We start from the raw sequence: 23,032 nt of genomic DNA, 5'->3' as shown, positions 1-23,032 counted from the left end.
TTAAGTTCGTTAGTTCTAAATATCTACATACATGAGGGATGGAAAAGAGATGGGTTGTTGATGTTTGGCAGTAAATGGAGCTACTGCTCTACACTAAGATGAAGACTCGGCCAGTTTTGAGAAGAGATGAAGAGTGTTCAATTCAGCTTCATTGGGAAGATGCGAAAACTTTTTAGAAGTTGTTTTCTAAACTCAAGAATGTCTCTCTGGGCCTTCCTGACCCGTCCATTATGAAATCAGATGGGAATTTCTGGAAATGGTCCAGGGAGCAGGTTTGTTTGGATGTGGAGGTGGGGATGCTTGCAGGTGTGTTTGGACCCTGGAGAATGAGGCCTGAAATAGAACATCTCGTGGGTAGGAAGATACAATCACACCTTATCAACCTGAGGGCTCCTTTTGGACTCTATTTTTAATATATTTTATATAATCTATTTTTAATTCTAATAATTTCACTGACCTGCAAATTGTCATGTGATATGTAGACATATGTAGCCAGGTCAGATTCTCCTTTTTATCAAAGAAGGCGGTGCTATACTCTAGTTTGACTTAATAGGACTCTTTTGTTGAAATTGCATGAAATGGTAAAAGAACTCCATCCTACATTATGTTCTTATTCTTTGCAATGCAGTGGGTATGAATTGATGGGCAGCTCTTTTAATTTGCTGTTAAAATGTGTTTTTCAGACGACACTGACAACCACACAGAGGGAGCTGAGCCAGCTACAAGAGCTTAGCAACCACCAGAAAAAGAGGGCTACTGAGATCCTGAATTTGCTGTTGAAGGATCTGGGGGAGATAGGTGGAATTATCGGCACCAATGATGTGAAGACTGTAAGCCAGCCCCTCTCTTATCCTCTCTACCTGCTCCTATAATGGTGTGATCCTAAGCAAGCAGGATCTGTGTTTTATTCTCCTAAGTATCCAGTGCTCAGCGTAGCACTTTGCACCTGCCACATGCTTGGTAATACTGGAATGAACAAACCAAGGGCTGATTGAATGACTAAGTGAATGATTGGCTGGGTACCGCGGAGGAGAAAAAAGTACCTTTTACATATAGGAAATGTCTTCAAATTTTGGTAGGCCTTATACACATCGGATTATTTCTCAAACTTATATGCTAATGTCACAGGAGTTTGGAATTGGATAGGTTAAGCAACACTTCCAGTCTCAGAACTGTGTTTCTCCTTTTCTGTGAAAACTCAACAGAATGAAAATTCCCTAGCCAATCAGTATGAATTAGAAAAGCTTTCAGCTGAAAGTAATAGGATTCTAACAGTGGCTTAAAAAATAAATCCACATTTAATTATTCACAGTATGAGAATTTTGTGGGGAATTTGCTATTCAGGTTGTGATCTGTATCACCTGGGAGTTTGTTGGAACTATAGACTCTTGGGCCACTGCAGACCTACTGAAATTAGAATCTGCATTTTAACAAGTTTGCCCGGGTCAGTCTAACCTTATTCAAGTTTCAGAAGCAAATTTTGATCCAGTGTCTCAACAATGCCAAGGATTCAGGCCTTTTCTTTCTTTCCTTTCTGCTTTCGTTAGCTTGTCACCTTTTGACATCTGCAGACTTTTGTGTCATGATATAGCAGGACAGCCACTATATCACCAACCGTCTTCTCTTCACACAGCCACATCCAAGGCAGGATGGGCTGAAGGGGCAGCCAGCTCTCATCAGGAGGGAACTATATCCCATATGTTCCTAGTAGATGTCCCCTTATACCTTATTAGCCAGCATTGGGTCACATGGTCACCCCAAATTGCAAGAGAAAACGGGAAAGCAAAGAAAATAGTACTGCTGTCATTGGCTTCAGCCAACTGTGATTAAGTCCCTGGAGTTGTGCACATTGGTACCACTGACAGCAAGGAAGTAAGGGAGGTGGGGAGAAAGGGGGGGGGGGTATGAAACTGTCCGTGAGCTAGGAACAGAGGGACAAGGGCGCGCACAGAATGTCATCAGCCAAGAACAATCATCAGTTAGCTGCAGCATGGAGAGAGAGAGATCTAAGATGGAGATTTTTTTAGAATAGCTTTATAAGGGTATAGTCTGAAAAGTTTTGATATATTATACTCTCATAAAACCATTACCACGGTAAGATAATGAACATATCCATCACCCTCAACGGTGTGTGGGACTGTTTCTGGTCTCTAGTCTACTTTATGGATCTAATTGTTACGCTAAAACCACACCGTTTTGATTCCTGTAGCTTTGTAACAATAACACCGCCCCAGGTACAGAGTAACCACTGATGCATGGGGCGGATTTTGGCAAGCCAAGGAATGGTATTACATTGCTCGGCTGCCGCTTCCGGAGCCCCTGAAATCAAATTCTTTGAGGTTAGCCTTTTAAAAGGCTGAGTTCTACATCAGTCTGCTTTGTGGGAACACTCAGGTTTTGAGCTGGGATTGTTAAATACTAGAAAACGCCCCCCAATTCCTTCTGTTTATAGACACTTCTGGGAAACATAGAAATCCCTTCTTTGATGATATCACAGATCTAGGCTTAGAGTATACGACCTCTTGTAAACCTAATCATTCTTGCATAGAACCTCTATTGTAACTGAATATTTCATGAATCTTTGCGAATGAATCTAATTTTAGCACAGAATTCTCAGATACTATAAGATTAACCCTATTCAGCTCCAGTTTGGTGGCTTTATGTTTGGGGATTTAATTTTTAGAAGCATGCATTGGTGTTCTGCTTCTGAGGTTTGGGTGATTAAGTGGCCCATGCAATATGAAGGTGGAGCTGATTTATGAGAAGTTGGTGCCTGCTGCTAATAACGATAAAGGGAGATATTTTTATGCTATGTTCTAAAATAGAGCTGATGAGAAATGCTAATGAAATCAAGGAGTGTCTGGGTGCTTCGGCATTAAAAAAAGAGTCTTTACCTTTGGGAATCTGAAGTATGATTGAGATCATTTTTAAGTACTTAGCTGGATGTTTTCAAGATATTTTTGGATTCCAGACATTGGATGCCTTAGTTAATTTCATTGATAACTAGTTATTTTCATTGATAATTCTCACTCATAGAGTATCATATTCTTAATCACTCTGAGTTTTTTTTCTTTACAGTTATGATTTAATCATTAGGGGAACGAGAGCTAAAGGGTAGGAGCTGTGTGACTTTGGGCAATTCACTATACTTCTCAGGCTTCATTTTCCTGATTTGTGCAATGACAAGATGAGCCCACATTATCTTGCAGGTTGTCAGCTCAGAAATTGCATGAGTTATACATATATTTCTTAGATCTACATTGTGGCTATAGAGTATTGGTTATGAGTACTCAATTGATAGAATTCTTTTTTTTTTTTAAAGATTTATTTATTTATTTGAGAGAGCGAGAATGAGAGACAGTACATGAGAGGGGGGAGGGTAAGAGGGAGAAGCAGACTCCCTGCCGAGCAGGGAGCCCGATGCGGGACTTGATCCCGGGACTCCAGAATCATGACCTGAGCCGAAGGCAGTCGCTTAACCAACTGAGCCACCCAGGCGCCCTTGATAGAATTCTTTTATTGAAGAAAATGATCAGATCAGGGAGACCTTTGTCAGTGATCTTGTTTTTCTTCCTAAAACCCTATTCAGTTCCCACACGGTGCCTCCTGGGATGAGGGGAAAAAATACTCTCATTTCCAGAATATAACATGCCCAGACAGCAGGGAAACAGAAGAACCCATATTTCTCCAGCTCTGTCATGTCTTAAAACATTTTCAGAGCCCAGGCAGTACTTTGTTTAGTCTACAAAACAAGATGAGACCACCCAGTGATGAGATGAGCCTAGAGTTCACTTTCTCTGGATTTATTAGTGAGCTTCCTCTTCTTGTCTTTTGCCTATGTCACCAGGCTTTCTTTTCTTTTTTTTTTTTTTTTTAAGATTTTATTTATTTATTTGAGAGAGAGAGAGAGAGAAAGCACGAGCAGGAGGGAAGGGTAGAGGGAGAAGCAGGCTTCCCGCGGAGCAGGGAGCCCAACGTGGGGCTCGATTCCAGGACCGTGGGATCATGACCTGAGCCGAAGGCAGACGCTTAACTGACTGAGCCACGTAGGCGCCCCAACCAGGCTTTCTTTAAAACAAAGTTTTCCAGAAGTCTAGAATAGAAAGTTGAGGTTACTCTACTGATTCTCATTTACTCTAATGAAATGGATTGGATTAGCTGCCAGATTTTCTTTCGACTCTGGGTCTGGGTGAGGTGGAGGTGAAGAATTTCAGGTAGAGGAGGGGCCCTGGGCCCCAGCAGCCTTTCACAGGGACCTTTCTGTGGCTGGGTCAGAGATGCAGATAAACTGCTCCAGATTCTGGGCCTGAAATCAACCCTCACCATCAACAGCTCCATTCCTATCAGCCTCTTCCATACAGCCTTGGGTCTGTTGGGGCCAGGCTCTTGCTGCCAGGCAGGCTTGCTTCTCCAGTCCCCTCCTGCCTATCAAGCTCTTGGAAACAACCGAATCATGACTTAGCTCTGTACCGTACTGACAAAGAAAATGGACATTTCTGAACATTAAAAAAGAAAAAAAAAAGACTTCTAGTCCCATTCTGACTTTTAGGTGTTGGAATGTGAACAGTCACCTCACTTACCTTTTACTTGGCCTAGAAATGGCACCTTACACAATAACTCCATGCTCCTGAGCCCTGGGGTGGGTAGGGATGGGGGTGACTCCTTGGTAGACAGGGTAGGAGGGGCAGGCAGCACCTGCATGCCCATGTAAAAGCAGCCTCTTCTCCTGGATTAGTCAGCTCTACTGGATCACGCAGCTTTAGTGTATACTGCTGGAGTCGTTGTCAGACCCAGGGGAGAGTTAGAAATAACACGTTAGGTACAAACTTGATTCTCCCTTTTGAAATAACAGTGTACTGGGATTACTAAAAACTTTGAATTTACTTGAATGATTGAATATATGAACTCTTAAGTGGTTAACACAAAACAAAACAAAACCAAAATCAACAAAAAAACCCTTTAGGGTAAAACCATTTGGAGTAACTTTTTTTGTTGTTGTTGCCCATCAGATTCAAAATCTCCTCTTAGATTTCCTAGGACACAAGTAGGCTCCAGAAGTTATGGTTCTGGTTTGGGGGGGAAAAAACATCCAGCTTTCATTTTGGAGGAAGCCCATTATTGTGTGTACTATTCTACTCTTCCCCAGTGCACACGGGATCTGGGCATGGCGTACAAAGTGTCCTTGTCTAAAGACAGAGCTGGAGAGGAGGAGGTGTTTGTTCTCTTCCCCAAATGCCCTACTTGTTGGTCCAGTGGTCGTTTCGCACCAGGCGCGGGGGGAGGTTGTGAACTCCACATGAAAGAGATGAATGTTCACTTACCTGTCTATAGAAGCTAGACAAATATATAGGACATACCAGGGGAGGCTAAAGAACAAGCTTCTTGTCTCTGTTCCACGTTGGGCCAATCACAAAGGCAGAGGACAAAACTGCACTGAAAGATTGGGGGCGTTTCTCACCCGTTCTCTTCATGCTATTGGGTTGTAAGAAGGAATGCGATGAAGAATGGTGTTGGGAGGGAACTCATTATTGGCAGGCAGAATTAGAAGTGGCTCAGCAAGGGGTGCCTGGGTGGCTCAGTCGGTTAAGCGTCTGCCTTCGGCTCGGGTCATGATCCCAGGGTCCTGGGATCGAGCCCCACATCGGGCTCCCTGCTCGGCAAGAAGCCTGCTTCTCCCTCTCCCACGCCCCCTGCTTGTGTTCCTTCTCTCACTGTGTCTCTGTCTGTCAAATAAATAAATAAAATCTTAAAAAAAAAAAAAAAGGTGGCTCAGCAAGAACCTCCATTAAAATAAAACTGTAGGTTTTCTTGCTGTTGACACAGGTTCTGCTTTGTGTTGATTTGACACTTGTCATTTAACACGAATACTGTTGTGGAATCCTAGGGGAAGGTTGACACCAAGTTACAGGCACTCAGTGTGGTCTGGTATACTTCCTATCTGCTACCAATTTTCAGGGTTGATACACGATTCCATATTCCTAGCTCTTAAATGTTTACAGAAAAAAAAAATCATATGATGAGTTAATGACAGCAATGATGACAAAAGTGGGCAGTTATAACGTACTGTGGAACATTAAAACCATATTTGGAATCATGGTCTTAGACCGGATTGAAGCTTCTATTTGTGGGCGGGGTACTGGACGGCGCTCTTGTGTTCTCTTGAGGTGCTAGGCTGCCCTCTGGTGGTTAAACAAAATATGCACACAGTTACTTTGCTCCTCTGATGAATCGACCTTCAAGAGCATGTTTGCATCTTGAGAGCAAATGCGTTTCTATCCCAAGTATCTTGCTTCAGTTTTTGTTTCCGTTTGAGCTCTGAAAGTCAGATGCCAATATGAGATCATGCAGAAATGCTGGCTTTCAGAATCTTTCTTTCTAAAGGTGGATTTAGACTGTTAAACTCTCAGGTAATTTTATTTATTTATTTGAGAGAGAGCAGCGGGGAGGGGCAGAGCAAGAGGGAGAAAGCGTCTCAAGGAGATTCTGCGCTGAGCACAGAGCCTGATGCGGGGCTCCATCCTATGACCCTGAGATCATCACCTGAGCTGAAACCCAAGAGTCAGACGCTTAACCAACTGAGCCATTCAGGTGCCCCGCTCAGATGATTTTAAATAATATAAGCTAGATTCTTGTCTCCTTGGAAGGGGCAGGCACATAGAGACAGGGAAATATTGATTGGTAGTAAACGAAGTCATGTAGGAAAATCTTCACCTAAAAGGGCATTTGGTAATGGCACATTCTTTTTTTTTTTTTTTTTTAAAGATTTTTATTTATTTGACAGAGAGAGACACAGTGAGAGAGGGAGCACAAGCAGGGGGAGTGGGAGAGGGAGAAGCAGGCTTCCCGGTGAGCAGGGAGCCTGATGCGGGGCTCAATCCCAGGACCCTGGGATCATGACCTGAGCCGAAGGCAGACGCCTAACGACTGAGCCACCCAGGCGCCCAGTAACGGCACATTCTTAATTCATTAGATTTTTGTTTGTTTTCTTAACTGAAGACTATATAGAAAATCCTTTTAATTTCAACCTTTCCTTATAGAAGCATATTCAAGACATTGGACTACTCTCTCTGAATAGCAGACTATAGAGAACATAATTGAAATTTTGATTGGAGTTCTTATAGGGACGCAGAGTCACCTTTAGAAACACTAGGCCTTGCAACTACTCTAGAAATGTAAGGTATTGGATGTGGAAAGGAATACCTTTTCAGAGTTATCTCTTTTTTAATCTTCAGTGTCTTTTCCCTCTCATATCATGGCTTTCATCCTAAAAATTAATTGTAATGAAAAACCTGGCTGATTGAGGATTATATTTAGTAGAGGTTTTTTAATTCCATCTTACCCAAAGTTTCAGAAAACTTGGGCTATACTTATATAGTGAATATATAGTAATATTTAGCTATCATTTTCAGCCTGTGGTCCTATAATTAGGGATTCCTGAACAGAAATCCAAAGACATCTTGAGGCTCCGTGGACAGATTTTCGGGGCCCCATGACTCTCTGGGAATTGTAAGCAATAGTTGAGTTCATTCCCTCCTGTGCTCAGTTGGCAGACGTGAATGGAGTCATTGAGGAGGAATTCACCATGGCCCGCCTGTACATCAGCAAGATGAAGTCGGAGGTCAAATCCCTGGTGAACCGCAGCAAGCAGCTCGAGAATGCCCAGATGGACTCCAACAGGAAGATGAGTGCCAGCGAGCGGGAACTGGCAGCGTGTCAGCTGCTCATCTCCCAGGTAGGTCACCCCTTTCCCCTCATTTCACTCCCCTGACCTCCTGAAATCTGCTTCCTCTGTGTTCTTCCTGGGTCTGAGGGCACCTGACAGCGATAGATGATGGACATCACTTTACGTGAGGCTTGTCCGTGGGCTCCGCAGACAATGAGAGCCCAGGCTTATGCTGAAGGCTAGATAGATTTTGTTGTGTGAATTACACGAATTACCTTCAGTCCCTTTTTAAGGGATGTTTCTACATGTTTCTATCTGTATACGGATACATAAGTAGGTAGGTAGAGATTATGAAGAATGGATGAGATTGGGTGGAATCTAAAACTCCTTGAGCTAAGGCAACATTCTTTCATCTTTTAATCTCTACCACAGGTCCAATTTAATGTGTGAAAACAAACTATTTGCTGCTACTACTATTATTAATAATAGTGCAGGTATCATTTTTTAAAAAGATTTTATTTATTTGAGAGAAAGGGAGCGTGCGTGTGCACGCACACGCACAAGTGGGGGAGGGGCAGGGGCAGAGGGAGAGCAGACTCCCCGCTGAGCAGGGAGCCCGATGTGGGGCTCAGTCCCAGGACCCCAAGATCGTGACCTGAGCTGAAGGCAGATGCTTAACCGACTGAGCCACCCAGGTGCCCCACTGGTAGCAGGTAACGTTTTATTGAGCGTCTACAATGCTCCACACACTGCACTAAGCACTTCATGTGCATTATCTCACTTGATCTTTAAAAAAATCCTGGTAGGCAGGTTTTATTATTATTCCTGTTTTGCAGAGGAGGAAAGTGAGACTCCGAGAGATTAAATACACGGTTCAGACTCCTACAACCAGTGAAAGGCAGATCTGGGACTCAAACCAAAGCATGGGTGAACACAAAGCCTTGAAGGGGTTTGCGAGCCCAGGGCACATTTCGTCTGCTCAGTGAGGTCCGGCTGCTCTTCTGCCCGTTGAAATGGCGTTTTCATTTTAGTGGGGTGGTTTCGGAAAAGAGCAGCCTCGTTTCTGGTCTGCCACTGATATCTGAGCTTGGTGTTTGGGGCTTGAGGCTTCTGGGAGGGTTGCCGTGAGGGCTGCTTCACAGCCTTAGACCAGGCATTAAAACAGCTGAAATCATTTGCAGGAAACTGATACCAGCAGGGAGTGGTGTATCAAATAATACTGAGAGACAAAAGCGTACGTCATTCTGGTATGCTTGTAAACATGGTAACATGTCATCATGCAACCAGCTCCAGCCACCTCGTCTCCCACCATAGTAATCTAACAGATGCAAATTAACACATCAAGTTTCCATTTTATAACCAACGTAATAAGCAAAAATGCATTGGCAAGATTATTCAGTGTTGGTGTGCGATAGTGAAATTTATATACATTGCTGAGAAAAGTATAATTTGGTCAGTCGTTTTGGAAAGCACCTTGGGAATCAAAAACCACAAAAATGTAAGTACCTTGGTCCAGTAATTTCATTTATGGTATTTTTCATTGGTAATGAAAATGCAAAAATTTTATTTTTTATGTTTATTTCCTGATTAAAATGTGCAAAGCCTATATGGAAGATGTTGAGTGCAATATTACACGTTATAATAAAATAAATTACCCAAATATCTATTGATAGGCTAATGACATTAAGTTACATGGAAGATTGCTATGCAGCTCTTAGAAAAAATCTATAAAACATAGCCATTTGGAAAGTATGATTATGTAAAGGTAAATGAAAATGAAAATGCTCAGTTATATTTATGCTGTGCCTTATAACTTTATATAGTATGCATTCACACAGATAAGACCAGAGAATAGTTGATAAATTAAGTATGGTTTATGGGTGGGGGTGCCTGGGTGGCTTGTCGGTTAAGGGTCAGACTCCTGATTTTGGCTCAGGTCACAATCTCAGGGATATGGGATTCAGGTCCATCAGCTCTGTGCTCAGCACAGAGTCTGCTTGTCCCTCTCCCTCTGCTCCCTACCCCCACCAAAACAAATAAATAAAATCTTAAGAAAAAAAAAAAAAGAGTGGTTTATGGGTGAAATCTATACCACTTCTTTCTGGATTTGCTTTACTATTTGACATTTTTATAATTTAAAAAATTGGAGAAAATGATAAGCACTAGGGCAGAGTACCTACACCTCAAATCTGATATCCAGGTCACCTCTTGTACTGACAGCATGTTCTTTTGGCTAGTCCTGCCCCTAACATTTGGAGACCAAGGCAAGAGTACAAATAGAGGTCCCTCAGTCTGCAGCCCACTGTCTTCCCTTTCCATCTGGACGCACTGGCCCTTCTGTCCTTTGTGGGAACTGATAGCACGGTGTAACTGTCAGCTCTCATCTGTGTGAATTGATGACAGGAGCTGCCGTGCCAGCCCTGGGAGTGGCCTTTAGGGCCACTGGAGTAGGGAGCTTCTGGGTTTCCAGTCCTCAGAGTGTGGTCTGGAAGGGGACATGGGTTCCATGTGGCATGCCCCCTTGGCATATGCATTCTTTGCTCAGTGGAGTGAGTGAAGCCAGAGGATGGCCGCAGTGGGGTGTTCACATTGTGGGGCCCAGGACTGAGGCTCCAGCTGCCCAAGTCTGAGAGTGACATTGACTTTGGGCATATGTGATCAGAGTCAAGAATATTAGCATATTAGAATGTTAAAGGATAGCTGTGTTAGTGCTTTCTCCATTAGCAATGAATTACAGCTTTCTGTTGGGTGCTACTTTGTACTCTGTTACAAGTTATACGGAACCAAATATTTAATCATTATTTCCTGGGATTCAAAAGTAAGAGAAACCTTGGCTCTTTATTTTCTGACGTGATCTAAGGAATCTGACAAAATATTTCCAGCTAAAATGCTATTATTTTCTTTGTTTACACTCAGCCTTTTCATCAAAAGCTGTGCTTATAACATGACTGCTCTGAGTCCCATTTCCCAGAGATTATTTCATGAGTTTAGAGCTCAGTCTCCAGGGTTTTCCTGCCTTAATGTGAACATGATACATCTTGAGTGGGGTGAGTTTCTACGTATTTCCATCTGCTGGAAAGGGCCCACTGTCTTTATTCAGTCAATGAGCTTTCATTCATTCATTGGTTCCACTAATATTTTTTTTTTTAAAGATTTTATTTATTTATTTGACAGAGAGAGAGACAGCGAGAGCAGGAACACAAGCAGGGGGAGTGGGAGAGGGAGAAGCAGGCTTCCCGCGGGGCAGGGAGCCCGATGTGGGGACTCGATCCCAGGACCCTGGGATCATGACCTGAGCCGAAGGCAGACGCTTAACGACTGAGCCACCCAGGCGCCTGGTTCCACTAATATTTATTAAGCATTGACTCCATACGCTCATGGAGCTGACAAGTAAAAGGAAATAGATAAATCATGTCGAATTGGGTGCTGTAAGAAAATGTTGGGACCCGAGTGATAAGGACTCTGGGTGGGTAGGGTGGAGCGCTTCCTAGGGAGAGGAAGATGTAAAATGCAAGGTCTCTGAGACATGGGAATTGGTGTGTTTGAGAGACAGGAAAAGAAAAGACACAATATTTGATTCTGGAGACAGAATCCAGAGGTGCCGGTTCTAAGAATGAAGCCTCTGCCCTAGACATTTTCCCAGTTCTTTTCTTTCCAGCACACTGTTTTCTACGAGGAGAAAAACCAGCTTGGGCTTTGGCATCTCGCTTAAGTGGATGGTGAGGAGGGGCATGGCGATAAGGGGTCGGTGGGGAATGAAGCAGAGGAACACAGAGAGGAAACAGAGGGCCATGTTAGTCTGTGGTCACAGATCCCAAGCCAAGGGCAGAATATGCATCATTTGGGAGCTGGTACTTGAAAAAGGGACTCAAGAACTCCTCTATTGCATTTTCCCATCAGACAGCCCCAGGCAAGCCAGGAAGGCCATTGCTGGTCACTCACGCCTCCTTCTCATCTATTTGTTTTTTTAAAGCATGAAGCCAAAATCAAATCCCTGACAGACTACATGCAGAACATGGAACAGAAGAGGAGGCAGCTGGAAGAGTCCCAAGACTCGCTCAGTGAAGAGCTGGCCAAACTCCGAGCCCAAGGTAAATAGTTGACTACTTTGCAGGTATTGAGCTCTTGGCCTACATCACACTCTCTAGTTGGCCGAACTCATGATGTTTAGTTTTGCTCAATTATACGCTTTCTAGATCTGCTGAAAATAATGGAATAATTGGGGGGGGTTAAAAAAAGAAAAAAGAAATATCTAGAAGATTGCCCCCACCCAAAATCTACTCCTCTTCCCACTTTCCTTCAGTCTACCCTATTGCCTGAGTCAGAATCTTCTCTCTTCCACCTCCTGCCTCTAGTCTGTCCCCATGACCTGTCCATTGGACCTGCCAGACGCTTGTCTGCTTCTGCTCATCTCCACCTTCATTTTTCTATCCTTAATCCTAATTAAGAGCTGTGGCTACATCCATCTATGGAGGCTGTCACCCCATCTGCTCCAGACCGGCTGCTGTGCTGCATCCCAGGGAACTATTCTAAAATCACCTTCGATCTTGAGCCTAATCCCATGCCTCTGACCCTTCCGTGGTGTCCCACTGCTCTTAATATAGAGTCTGAACTTCTACCAATGGCTACCTGCACCCTCCATCTTTGGAAACAGCTCTTCCCTTTGCCGGACAGCCTCCTGATGCCCTTTGCTTAGGGAAGTGCCTGACACATAGGAAGCGCTCAATAGATATGAATAAATAGAAAAAATTCAAGAGAGGTAACTAGAAACAAACCAGAACAGATTTAAGAACAGACACATTGTGGTGAAATGGAAGACACATACCATGACTTGCAGTGAAAATTGTTAGAGTCCTTTTGGAAAGCATTTTGAAAATAAATAGTAATAATCATAACACTTGTCATACCTTTTGATCCTCAAATCTCAAATATTCTTTGCAAATTCCTTGTATGAGTGGGGGAAAGAAAAGGAAGCCACCTAAATGTCCAGCAGTTAAACGAGCTATGGGATGTTAACAGAACATGTGCTTTGTTTTGGAGATGAAGTACGTGCAGGCTGTGGGGCCATGCTTACAAGGCGTCCTTAGATTAAAGGTCATAATATGTAACCTTATCTTTACTGTGGTTATAACATTTAGGAATCAATGGATACTTGTGTTCCAAGGCCTACAGATTAATATTTGAAATGAAAATGGTTTTGATAGGGAGTAGGATTGGTGATGATGTCACCCTTTTTTATTTCTTTTATTGTTAATATAGTTACTTGCTCAGTAAATACATTTTGTTTCAAATGCCAAGGCAAATTGAGAAGGATCGAGAACATCCTTACCCCCGCTATGACCTTGTCATGTTTTCTTTATGTGATAATGGATGAATGTTAGAGATAGCATGCTCCCCTTAAGACTTGACATGGAAAGGAACTTTTCTCTCTTGTAAATGGCTTCTGCAGTGGTGCCACGAAGTAGAAATAAAATAGAGGTGAGAAGATCTGAAATAAAGTAGAACAGACTAGCTAGAAAGCGTCATGACTTGAGTGACCATTTTGCTACCCCCTCCCCCCGCCCCAGCCTGCTGCTTGCTCCGTGTGCCCAGTGAGTACCCCTCGTCAAGAATAGGCTGGGACAGGCTCTCCCTGGAGGTGTGCCACGCACCAACTATGGGGGCCTTCCTGTTTAATCTGGACAGTGTTATTTTATATTTCTGTTTTCTTTGTTCTTGTCCTTAGATTTTGTTTTCCTGCTCTAGATTCTTAGAGAATAAACAGCGTACCCACGGGAGGTAAATTAGCTCTTTCTGGAACTCCAATACTGGCATGCATCCGAATGCCACTGACATTCACAGAGTGCTTTCTAATCTGCAAGGCAGGTTACTGTAAACCGCCTCAGGCGCTGCTCACCGAGGCCAGGGGCGAGGTCGGACACAGCCGGGGCAGTTCTGACCTCGAGTGGCCCACTCCCAGGTCAGCACCCCTCCCCCTCCCGCCACCCCTCCCGCTGGAGTGGGCAGCCTCCGTGGGTCAGAAGTCTCCCCCGGGAGGCCCCATCTTGGATAGCATGGTTGTAATTGGTCATGTAAGCTCATGTTTCACTCAGTGGCCTTTCTTCCTTTTTTTTGGTCTTTTATCTTTCTTAAAAATATGTTTACTTTTGGATGTGAGTCCCGCCCGTTAAATCTTCAATCACATTTAAAATTCAAAACAGAAAAAATGCACGAAGTCAGCTTCCAGGATAAGGAGAAGGAGCATCTGACGCGACTGCAGGACGCGGAGGAGATGAAGGTGTGTACGCCACCCCTTCCCCGGAGCCCGGCGTGCGTTTGGACTGCGTTTTCTTCTTCTAGGAAAATCTGTCTCCTTCGGAGACGTGTGGGGCAGTGTAGGAGGGACGGGGGAGGGACCAGTGCCCGGCAGGCAGAGCGGTTCTCACAGTGCGGCCTGGCCCAGGACTGAGAGGAGGACGGAGTGTCCAGAAGCCCTGAGAGGTCTGCAGCTAGTAGGCATGCTGCATGAGTCCGGGCTTCCTCCCTGTTCCTGGGGGAGGGGAAGGAGCAGCCCCTCTCAGTCCCCGTGTGGGCCACACTGCCGAGCTGAACTTCTGAGGAAGCATTTGCCCTTCCTGTGAATGAAAGAGAACATCTCTCCCCTCGACCTTTTTAAAGAAGCACTCCAGATTTGGATTTCCATTGTACACATAGAGAGCTTTATTTTTGGTCACATGTAAAGTAGTGAAGGACAATGTAGGAAAAATGATTGGGAAATAAGATTTTTAGGTGAATAAAATGAGATATGAGAGGATGTAAGAATTTTGATTCATTTTAGGCAAACCCACAAGTCCCTGGGGGTGTAAGCCCATAGGTAAAAGAGTGCCCATGGCATGAGCCTGCTCCAGCCTCACCTTGATGGGCCCTCCTCCTGGTTTCACATCGCTATGGTGGAAAGGTCTCTGAATATCACCATAAATCTGTGCAGTGCTCGGGGCAGGGACAATTCCCTAAATTTTACAGGTGAGGAAGTGTGGCTCACACGGGTTACGTGGCTTGTCTACGGGCACCTGGGTGTAGTAAGAGGTCTGCCCTCTGATTGACCTGGCGAGAGAAGCCATGTGGCTCAGGTGAGCTGTAGAAGGTCACAGGAGAGCTTTTTATTTAATTAATGGGCTGATCTAGCTCCTAGGGCCCGCTGGGTTTTATCACAGATCTTTGGGTTTTGTTGTGCCAGTGAAGAAAGCAAGGCGGGTTCTGGGGGCCCCAGTTTTGGGACTTGACAGCCAAGGGATGTAGGGTAGGAGGTAGAAGCAATCCAGGGCTTGTCATGGTGTGGGCTGTGAGCCAACGAGCCGGTGACACATTTCTCTTGGCCTGGCTTGCAGAAGGCCCTGGAGCAGCAGATGGAGAGCCACCGGGAAGCTCACCAGAAGCAGCTGTCCAGACTTCGGGATGAAATCGAGGAGAAGCAGAAAATCATCGATGAGATTCGGGAGTGAGTCGGCCCAGGGGCTCTTGGGACAGGGGGGGTGGGCATGGCTCTCGGGGCAGCCTGGAAGGACGTGGCTTTGAGCTGAGGGCTGCTGTCCTCGCCCTGCGAGCTCTGTGCTCTGCCCTGTGCGCAGCAGGCTAGACGTGCAGCTTCCGACGTCTCTTCTCCCATCTGGAGCTGAGCCTCTGGGGGCTTTGCTTTGGTGGGGCAGGCGGCAGGCGGGTGCAGCCACCCTTCCTCGTCCCCCGGGAGCCGGGGTCATGTCAGTGACACATGCCCTGGTAGGTGGAGACAGTCTGTAGGAAAATATATACCAAAAAAAACCCAAAAACAAAAAACCACCCAAACCCTACATTGGTCCTGACTCAGGGATTCTGATAGGCTAATAAATACTCCAGAGAAGACAGTCAGCTCCTGCTGCGCCCTCACCCCAACACCTAAATGCTCCCCGCACAACCCTGAGCCACCTGGTCACCTGCACGCACTTCTCAGGGCCCCGGGTCTGCTCGTGGACCTGTGGCTTTGCCAGGATGGCTCCCTTGCAGCTTGCCTCTGGTATCACCCCCCGCAGGGCCATTCTCCCGTCCCGTCACAGCCACTGAAGAACCCCTGCTCCATAATGACCTCTCCCCTCCTTCTCTCTGACCTTCCCGCCTCGTTGTCAAAACAAGACAGCAAGCTGGGGAGTGCCTTCTGGATCCTCTCCTTGAGGGTTCTTACATTTTTGCACAGTGAGTGCCTTGGCAATCTTTGAACCTCTTTGCAGAATAATGTTTTTAATTGCCCCCAAATAAAAGATGAGGGAAAATGAGGAAAACCAGTTATGTTGAAACAGTTCCATCCACTAACACCCCCACCCTCATCCCCAAGATCTAGACTAAAGCCTCCCTCCGCTCCCACTTTCTGTAGATGAAGAGCCAGATTTCTGTATGGGGAAGCAAGGCAAGGTTAAATGAGTTTCTTAGGGTCACACGGCTACGTAGGAATCAACCTGGAGTTAAGAGTTTAATTCTCCAGGCTACTGATCCAAATCTCTCTTCACTGTGGGCAAGCTGCTCACACAGCACATTTGCATTTTGAAAGAGGAGAACGGTAACGAAGCAAAGTGTAAGTGCTGTGATCTGGGCTCCGTGCTCACTGCCTACCAAAGGCAAGTCCTTAGCATCGTCTTTGCCCCCCTCCTTTTGGGCCACCCCCATGCAGTTATTCATGTTGTTCTTTCCCCTTCAAGCGTGTCCTGCGTTCTTTATTCTGATTAATCACCCTCGACATGTTCAACTGGAGGGGGACAGTGGGGAGGGAAGGAGGGAGGGTTGGTGAATGAGTTAGTAGATGGAGAAGTTTCCTTGGCCTGCGCTTTCAAACAGACTCTGGGCTTTCCTTCAGAGAGTGTAGAATCTGTTCCTTTACGGATGCACAGGTAGGGCCATACAAAATGTTTTATAAATACTGCATGCAAATGTTGACCAAGTGCCCCCAACCAGATGGCAAGTTTCTTTTTTTGCCTCAGACCCTGGGCTTTCTTTGTATTTCCTCTCTCTGTACCCACTCCTTGTAGACTTCACACAGTGGCATTGTCCCTGTGTCAGCCAGGAATTTGGACTTAGGGGATGTTTTCAGATCATCAGACCAGAGAGGAAGGGATGGGTGAAATGGCCAAATAAGATTTCCTGAGTGGGTGCGTGCCGTCTGTAGGGCAGGCAAAGCAGAATTCTTCTGACCGTGCTCTCTGTTTTAAAATATCAGCCCTTTTCCTAGCTCATTATTTTCCCCCCAAAGCTCTTACACAAGCCAACTATAAATATAGTCTCAAAGCCTTATGTTTCATGCCTCTGAGATGTTCCCAGAAATTAGTTTTCACTTGGGCAGGGAGGAAGCTGTGAGGTTGTTCTCTGATCCCTCAAAATCCTCCAGAATTGCCATGTTTATTGCACAGAACTAATGGGGTTGGAACAGAACCATGTCTTTAGCTGGGTGCCTCGGAATTTCAGACTCATGTGCAATGTATTGCTTTTTCCCCTCAATTTCAGTTTGAATCAGAAGCTGCAACTGGAACAGGAGAAGCTCAGTTCTGATTATAACAAGCTGAAGGTAGAGGACCAGGAGAGGGAAATGAAACTGGAAAAGCTCTTGTGAGTGCACCTGAAATATTTCCTCTGTTTCTCTCCTCCCCACGGAGTCTTAGGGAAGTCTACCTCTGTGATTCCGATTCCTAAATATTCTGGTTAGGTTGGGCCAATGTAAAAATGGAGCCTATTTCTGTGAGACAGTTTTATTGATTCATCCATAGGTGCAAATGGTATCTGGAAATCTCTGATGCCCCTTTGGTGGTTCATGATCCCTTTTTGTTTTTTAGATTGCTCAATGATAAAAGGGAACAAGCCAGAGAGGACCTCAAAGGGCTGGAGGAGACAGTGGTACGTCAGCATGTTTCTCAACTCGTTTTAGTCCCAAAGACCCGATTAGTTTGTGATTTGTTGAATTTGTGTGTTCTGAAACTTGTTCTGTGCCCACCTTTCTCACATACCATTTTAGACAAAATATTTAGGCAAATACCACATAGTTAGACATTAAGACAAATACAAATATTTAGACACATCATTTAGACAAAATATCCCATGGAAAAGTGAGAATTGTAGAATTTATTCCCCAGCTCTTGATACCATGATTAGTTGTCAGTCCATCTGTCCATCCGTCCGTCCATCCATCCATCCATCCATCCATGCTTAGTGCTATAACCAGAGGCCCTGAGTGAGAATTAAACTGACTTGCAGATCAGTGCCTGAAACTTTACCGACTTTGCACATTGTGACTTATTTCCATTCAATATTCAAGAACACCTGCTAAGGGCTGACGTTCTTCTAGGTGCTTGGGTTGTATCAATAAATGACAAAGACAAGACCCTGGCCCTTGTGGAAGCTTGCCTTTAGCTGGGGGTGAGGGGACAGACAGTGAACAATAAGGAAGGAAATCATGACCTCTATTACATGGTTATAGAAAGTGCAGAGGTCCCACAAGGAGGTGATGTTTGAGCAGGGACTTGAAGCAGGTGAAAGAGAAGCCATGGGGATGTCTGGGGGAAGGGCCTTCCAAGCAGCGGCAATAGCCTATGTCAAGGCCCTGAGGTGAGCCCGGGGTTGGCATGTTGGAGAATAGCAGGAAAGTTAGCGATGTAGGAAGGAAACAAGAGGTAGGCACAGAAAGGTCAAGGCAAGAGTGGTTGTAGACCAGGTAGGGCCTTGAGACCCGCAGGTTTTGGGACACCAGAGTGACAGATCAAAAGGGCTCATCATTTGAAATCCTGGTTTCTCCATCCTACATCTGAATTCATGAGGTTTGTCTGCTCTGGTTGATTTCCATTTCCGCTGCTCTGAGGGCTCTTGAGAGTCCTGCAAAGTGCCACACAGCCTGTGTTTGAAGACAGACTGTCCCAACAGAACCTCTCAATTTGGTGAAAACATGTCCGGTTATTTCACATGATAAAACGACAGACTGTTGTTTAGATACAGTCATACATTTTTTTTTTTAAGATTTATTTATTTATTTATTTGAGAGAGAGTGAGAACACATGCACACAAGTGGGGGTAGGGGCAGAGGGAGAGAGAATCCTCAAGCAGACTCCGTGCTGAGCACGGAGCTCCATTTCAGGACCCTGAGATCATGACCTGAGCCCAAATCAAGAGTCAGCCACTTAACCTACTGAGCCACCCAGGTGGCCCAGTATAGTCATACATTTTGATTCCATTCATGTGTCATGTGAATTTATGTGGGACCATGCCTCCCAAGAATCTGGTGACTCCAGGCTGTAGGTACATTGTTGCTTAGGGCCGGACCTGATTGTGCACTCTGTTTCCTGGGCTGATGTTAGCTGCCCCTCAAAGCCAGGTGGAGAGACAGAGGGGACCGTCCACTCAGGACAGAAGTAAGATGACTGTGGCTCAAAGGATCTCCGGCCTTTCCAACATGGTGGAGAAGGTGGCTCTAGGGGAAACCGAAATGAAGCCATGAAGCTGCCTCATCTATGTCTGTTTTACCGGAGAAGTGACACCCACAGTCACAGATGATTCTAAAAATTCAGACAAATATTGAACTTTAAAATTCCCACTAGCCAGAGATGAGTGACATTTCAGTACCTTCCACCCATGAACCACCGTCCCTGCCCCCTCTCACCCACACACTCGCCCACAGGGACAGACCCACTGACACACTGGCTCCCTTTCTCTCTCCTGCTCTCACTCACCACTCACACACATCGCACACATCCACACGTGAAACCCCAAATCGGATCCCCACAGCATGTGTCATTTTAGGCTTGGTTGTTTTCACTTAACCTGCTGTTGGAATCCTCCCCAAGCTATAATGTTCTTCAGCAACAGGCTCACTTGGCTTTGGCTGACCTTACTTGAACTCTCCTTAGCTCAAGGGCTCTTCTGGCTTCTTGAGTATTTGGGTGGGATGGGGGGTGAAACCTACCGTGTAGGGGTTGGAGCCTTAAGCCCACTCCAGGGGTTGACGTTGGAAGATGTTGAGGGTGTCTTGGGGCCCTTGGGCAACCATCTTTTGCTTTAACAGGACCCTGTGGGCTCTGGGGCTGGACCTCTCCTGCTGTGTTAATGGGCCTTGGGTTTTCACCTCTCTGGGCTCACCCTCGCTGTCCCCTGTGACAGGAAGCTGAGCCCTGAGCTTTTACACAGAGGAGAGTGGCCTGTGACAGGGAAGGTTTCAGGGAAGTGAGTCAGGTGGAGTGAGGAAATGATGATATCGTGGAGGAAAATTCATTGCTGCGGGAAGCCAAATGCTAGCTGCCTAAGCTTAAACACGCAACTTGCAAACTGTTTTAAAGGTTTTTTTTTTTTTTTTAAAGATTTTATTTACTCATTTGACAGAGATAAAGCGAGAGAGGGAGCACAAGCAGGGGGAGTGGGAGAGGGAGAAGCAGACTCCCCCCGGAGCAGGGAGCCCGATGCGGGGCTCGATCCCAGGACCCTGGGATCATGACCTGAGCTGAAGGCAGACGCTTAACGACTGAGCCACCTAGGCACCCCTTAAAGGTTTTTAACCACCCCTCCTGAATTGCTGAATTCACCTAAGAACAAACAAAAATGAGAAAGGTGCCAAACTCAGGACTCTGTAGTATTTGGTATTTAGGCCCCAAGGAAATGCCTGGCCCTTTGACAAGGGACCCATGTTTCCTCATTTCCCTTTGGTGTGGTGGCTTTTTTATGGAAAAGGTTTACTATGGGTGCAGTTCAGTCAGGAATAAAATCCCTGAAGCAGGAGAGAGAGAGAACATGCAGAGCAAGGGCTTGGGCTGCGGGGGGGGTGGGGTGGGGTGGTGCTGAGATCCTTGGGCAGGGGGCCTGAACAACATGTCTGTAAATGTGAGCTCAGAGCTCACCCCTGCATCTGCCCTGGAAGGCGGCTAGGCCTCGGACAGGTGCGATGTGCATTGTGTTCATAATAACAGGCCTGTTTGTCTTCCTGCACAAAGTCATTTGCCTCATCTGAGGAAGCAATTGACTTTAGGTGCCTCTTATTTCAACACGGAATTGCAGACTTGGACCCAGTTAACAAGACCTTAAATTAACAGAGAACTTTTATTCCAAGAAACTTAGTGTTTCCATGGCTGTATAGTCGTTTCTTCTTCCTGTGAGCACGTGCAGGCTGAATCCCTTGACATTCTGTGTTAAGAGTAGGTCAACTTAGACAAATTGAGAAATTCAAACGCAAGTTTCTCTCTCTCCTCCCTCACGGGAAAATATCTTGCAAGGAACTAATCCTATCTCTGGTAGTAAGAACATGGAGACTTGAATGGGAGGAATTATTTCGGTTTTCTGATCTTGTTAACAAAGGTCACCAGGTTTGACTCGGAGCCTTGTCTTCGCTATCTAATTCCTAAAGTTAGTTCATTTGTAGAAAATAATACAAAATGAAGAAAAAAATGCCCCCAAGAAGTTAATTACAACATAACAATATTATGACAACAAAGGGAAACAACAAAAGCCTACTGAAGAAATGGCTGTCAAATATGGTGCATCAATAAGTTAATATTAGCCAGGGTTTACTGAGCACTTACAATGTGCCAGGAACAGCTGTAAGAGTTTTATAAGGATTACTGCATTTAATCTCGACAACAACTGTGAGTCAACGACTATTTATCCTCCTGTTACAAATACAAGAGCTGAGGCACTGAAAGGTTAGATAGGTTGCCTAGGGTTACATGGGTATAAGGCCCACCACCTGCTTCATCCACAAGCTCAGTGATGTAAAGCCAACGCACATGGCCCAGGGCTAGAAGGGGGCGTGGAAATAGGAAAAATGTCGGTCTGCTAGGATGGGAGAGATTGTGGGTAACTTTCCGTTTAGACTTGCTGGCATTTTGTGTAATGTGTACGTGATAAATTAGAGGAAAAAAGAATCCATTCTGGTACAACATAGCCAACTAGGAATTTTTGTGAGAAAAAGTGTTAACTTTTGTGGTTGAGGGGAGAGAAAAAGTTCTATTGAGAACACTGCTAACGAGTAGGCTCTGTTCTAGTTTAGTTCATGGTTTGAGTTCCCAGTCTCTGCCCTCAGGGCAGTCTTGAGACAGGTGGAGGGGTGGACACATGTGGTAGGAAAGCCAGGGGAACTGTGGGAGCCCCGTGGCCTGGACGGTAGGCTCGCAGAGCAGGTGGGAACCACCTGGGTCGCTGGGGCAACCAGATGGGGATGGTCTGGTGTCCGATGTGTCCCAAATTCAAGGTGTCTCCCCCACTTCAGTGTCATTTTCACAATCTTCCCTTCCAGTCTCGGGAGCTGCAGACTCTGCATAACCTCCGGAAACTCTTTGTCCAGGATCTGACTGCCCGGGTTAAAAAGGTGCGTTCTATTTTGTGTGAACACGACTGAGAAGAAAAGGAAGATGGATAGAAAGAATCATTTGCTGCTGAACTATCACTTGCTTAAATTGGGGCTGGTTGTGCTTAAAAATTAATTACTTCAGGCCAGAAAATGTATTCAAAGAATGTACTGGGGGCAAAAAAAAAAGTACTTGGGAATATTTTTCCATCTGCTTTTTTCTTCTTAGTAAAAGGAAGTTATAATCCTCTCCCTGGCCTTTCATTTCAAATGAGCACACACCTATCTAGCCGCAGTGTGAGAGCTGTTGTGCATGATGTGGGGAAAATCCAGGGGGTCTGGTCAGGCATTGCTGCCCTGACGCTTGGTGAGCAATGCCAGAAACCCAGAGAAATTAGAGGCAGGAGCCTCTCGTTTGCCCGTGAGGGGCCGTTCGGGGCTGGGTCGGAGTGTATGAAGCACTTCAGTGTGCGTCTTATTTGCTCTTCCTGGCAACCTCGTGTAAGTGGTTCTTACTGTGCAGTTCTGTCTTAATGGAGGTAGGCTCAGAGGTTAAGTAACTTGCCCAAGGTCACACAGCTGGAAGAGCTGGAGGTAGGATGGAATCCAGGTTGTGTGACTTCTGAATCTGGGCTTTGGTGATCCTCGTGCCTCACACAGTGATCTCAGGGAGTCACCGTATAGCGAATCCCAGAGCAGCTTGCAGAAGTTTCAGGAAGGAGGGAGAGGTGGGGGCGGCAGGGGGACTGCTCTTTAAATATGTTTAAACATGATAGAGGACGAGCAATGGGCCATAGCCAGCTGTGTAGTAGAATGGAAGGAAGGTGTATTTAGAAGTATGCACATGTGTGCCTATGTGTCTGTGTGAAGGAACCGGAAGCAAGGGAAGGAGGTGAAATATATATAAAAAAAAAGAGAGGGTTGATGGAGTCAGATCTGAGCGGGACAGAATTAATAGCATAGATGGATGTATCAGCTTGGTAAGGGGAAGGGATACAATTTCCCAGAGAGGAGTAGTGGAAAGTTGAGATGGAGACGTGTGCAGGACAATACAT

At 45.4% G+C, this 23,032-nt stretch overlaps 1 protein-coding gene across 1 annotated transcript in view; it reads left to right on the top strand.

Moving 5' to 3' along the window:
- The window catches only part of KIF5C (kinesin family member 5C), a 148,138-nt gene that overhangs the window by 104,315 nt on the left and 20,791 nt on the right, over window positions 1-23,032 (top strand). The window contains exons 15-22 of the mRNA XM_035008072.1: window positions 684-830; window positions 7,544-7,732; window positions 11,637-11,754; window positions 13,864-13,940; window positions 15,031-15,140; window positions 17,168-17,269; window positions 17,494-17,554; window positions 21,927-21,998. Coding sequence (XP_034863963.1) covers window positions 684-830; window positions 7,544-7,732; window positions 11,637-11,754; window positions 13,864-13,940; window positions 15,031-15,140; window positions 17,168-17,269; window positions 17,494-17,554; window positions 21,927-21,998 — 876 coding nt within the window. The remainder of the gene's footprint in view (window positions 1-683; window positions 831-7,543; window positions 7,733-11,636; window positions 11,755-13,863; window positions 13,941-15,030; window positions 15,141-17,167; window positions 17,270-17,493; window positions 17,555-21,926; window positions 21,999-23,032) is intronic.

This window comes from Mirounga leonina, unplaced genomic scaffold (genome assembly GCF_011800145.1).
Source record: "Mirounga leonina isolate KUSES-001 unplaced genomic scaffold, KU_Mleo_1.0 Mir_151, whole genome shotgun sequence".
NCBI lineage: Eukaryota > Metazoa > Chordata > Mammalia > Carnivora > Phocidae > Mirounga > Mirounga leonina.
This window is presented reverse-complemented; position numbering and strand designations above follow the sequence as displayed.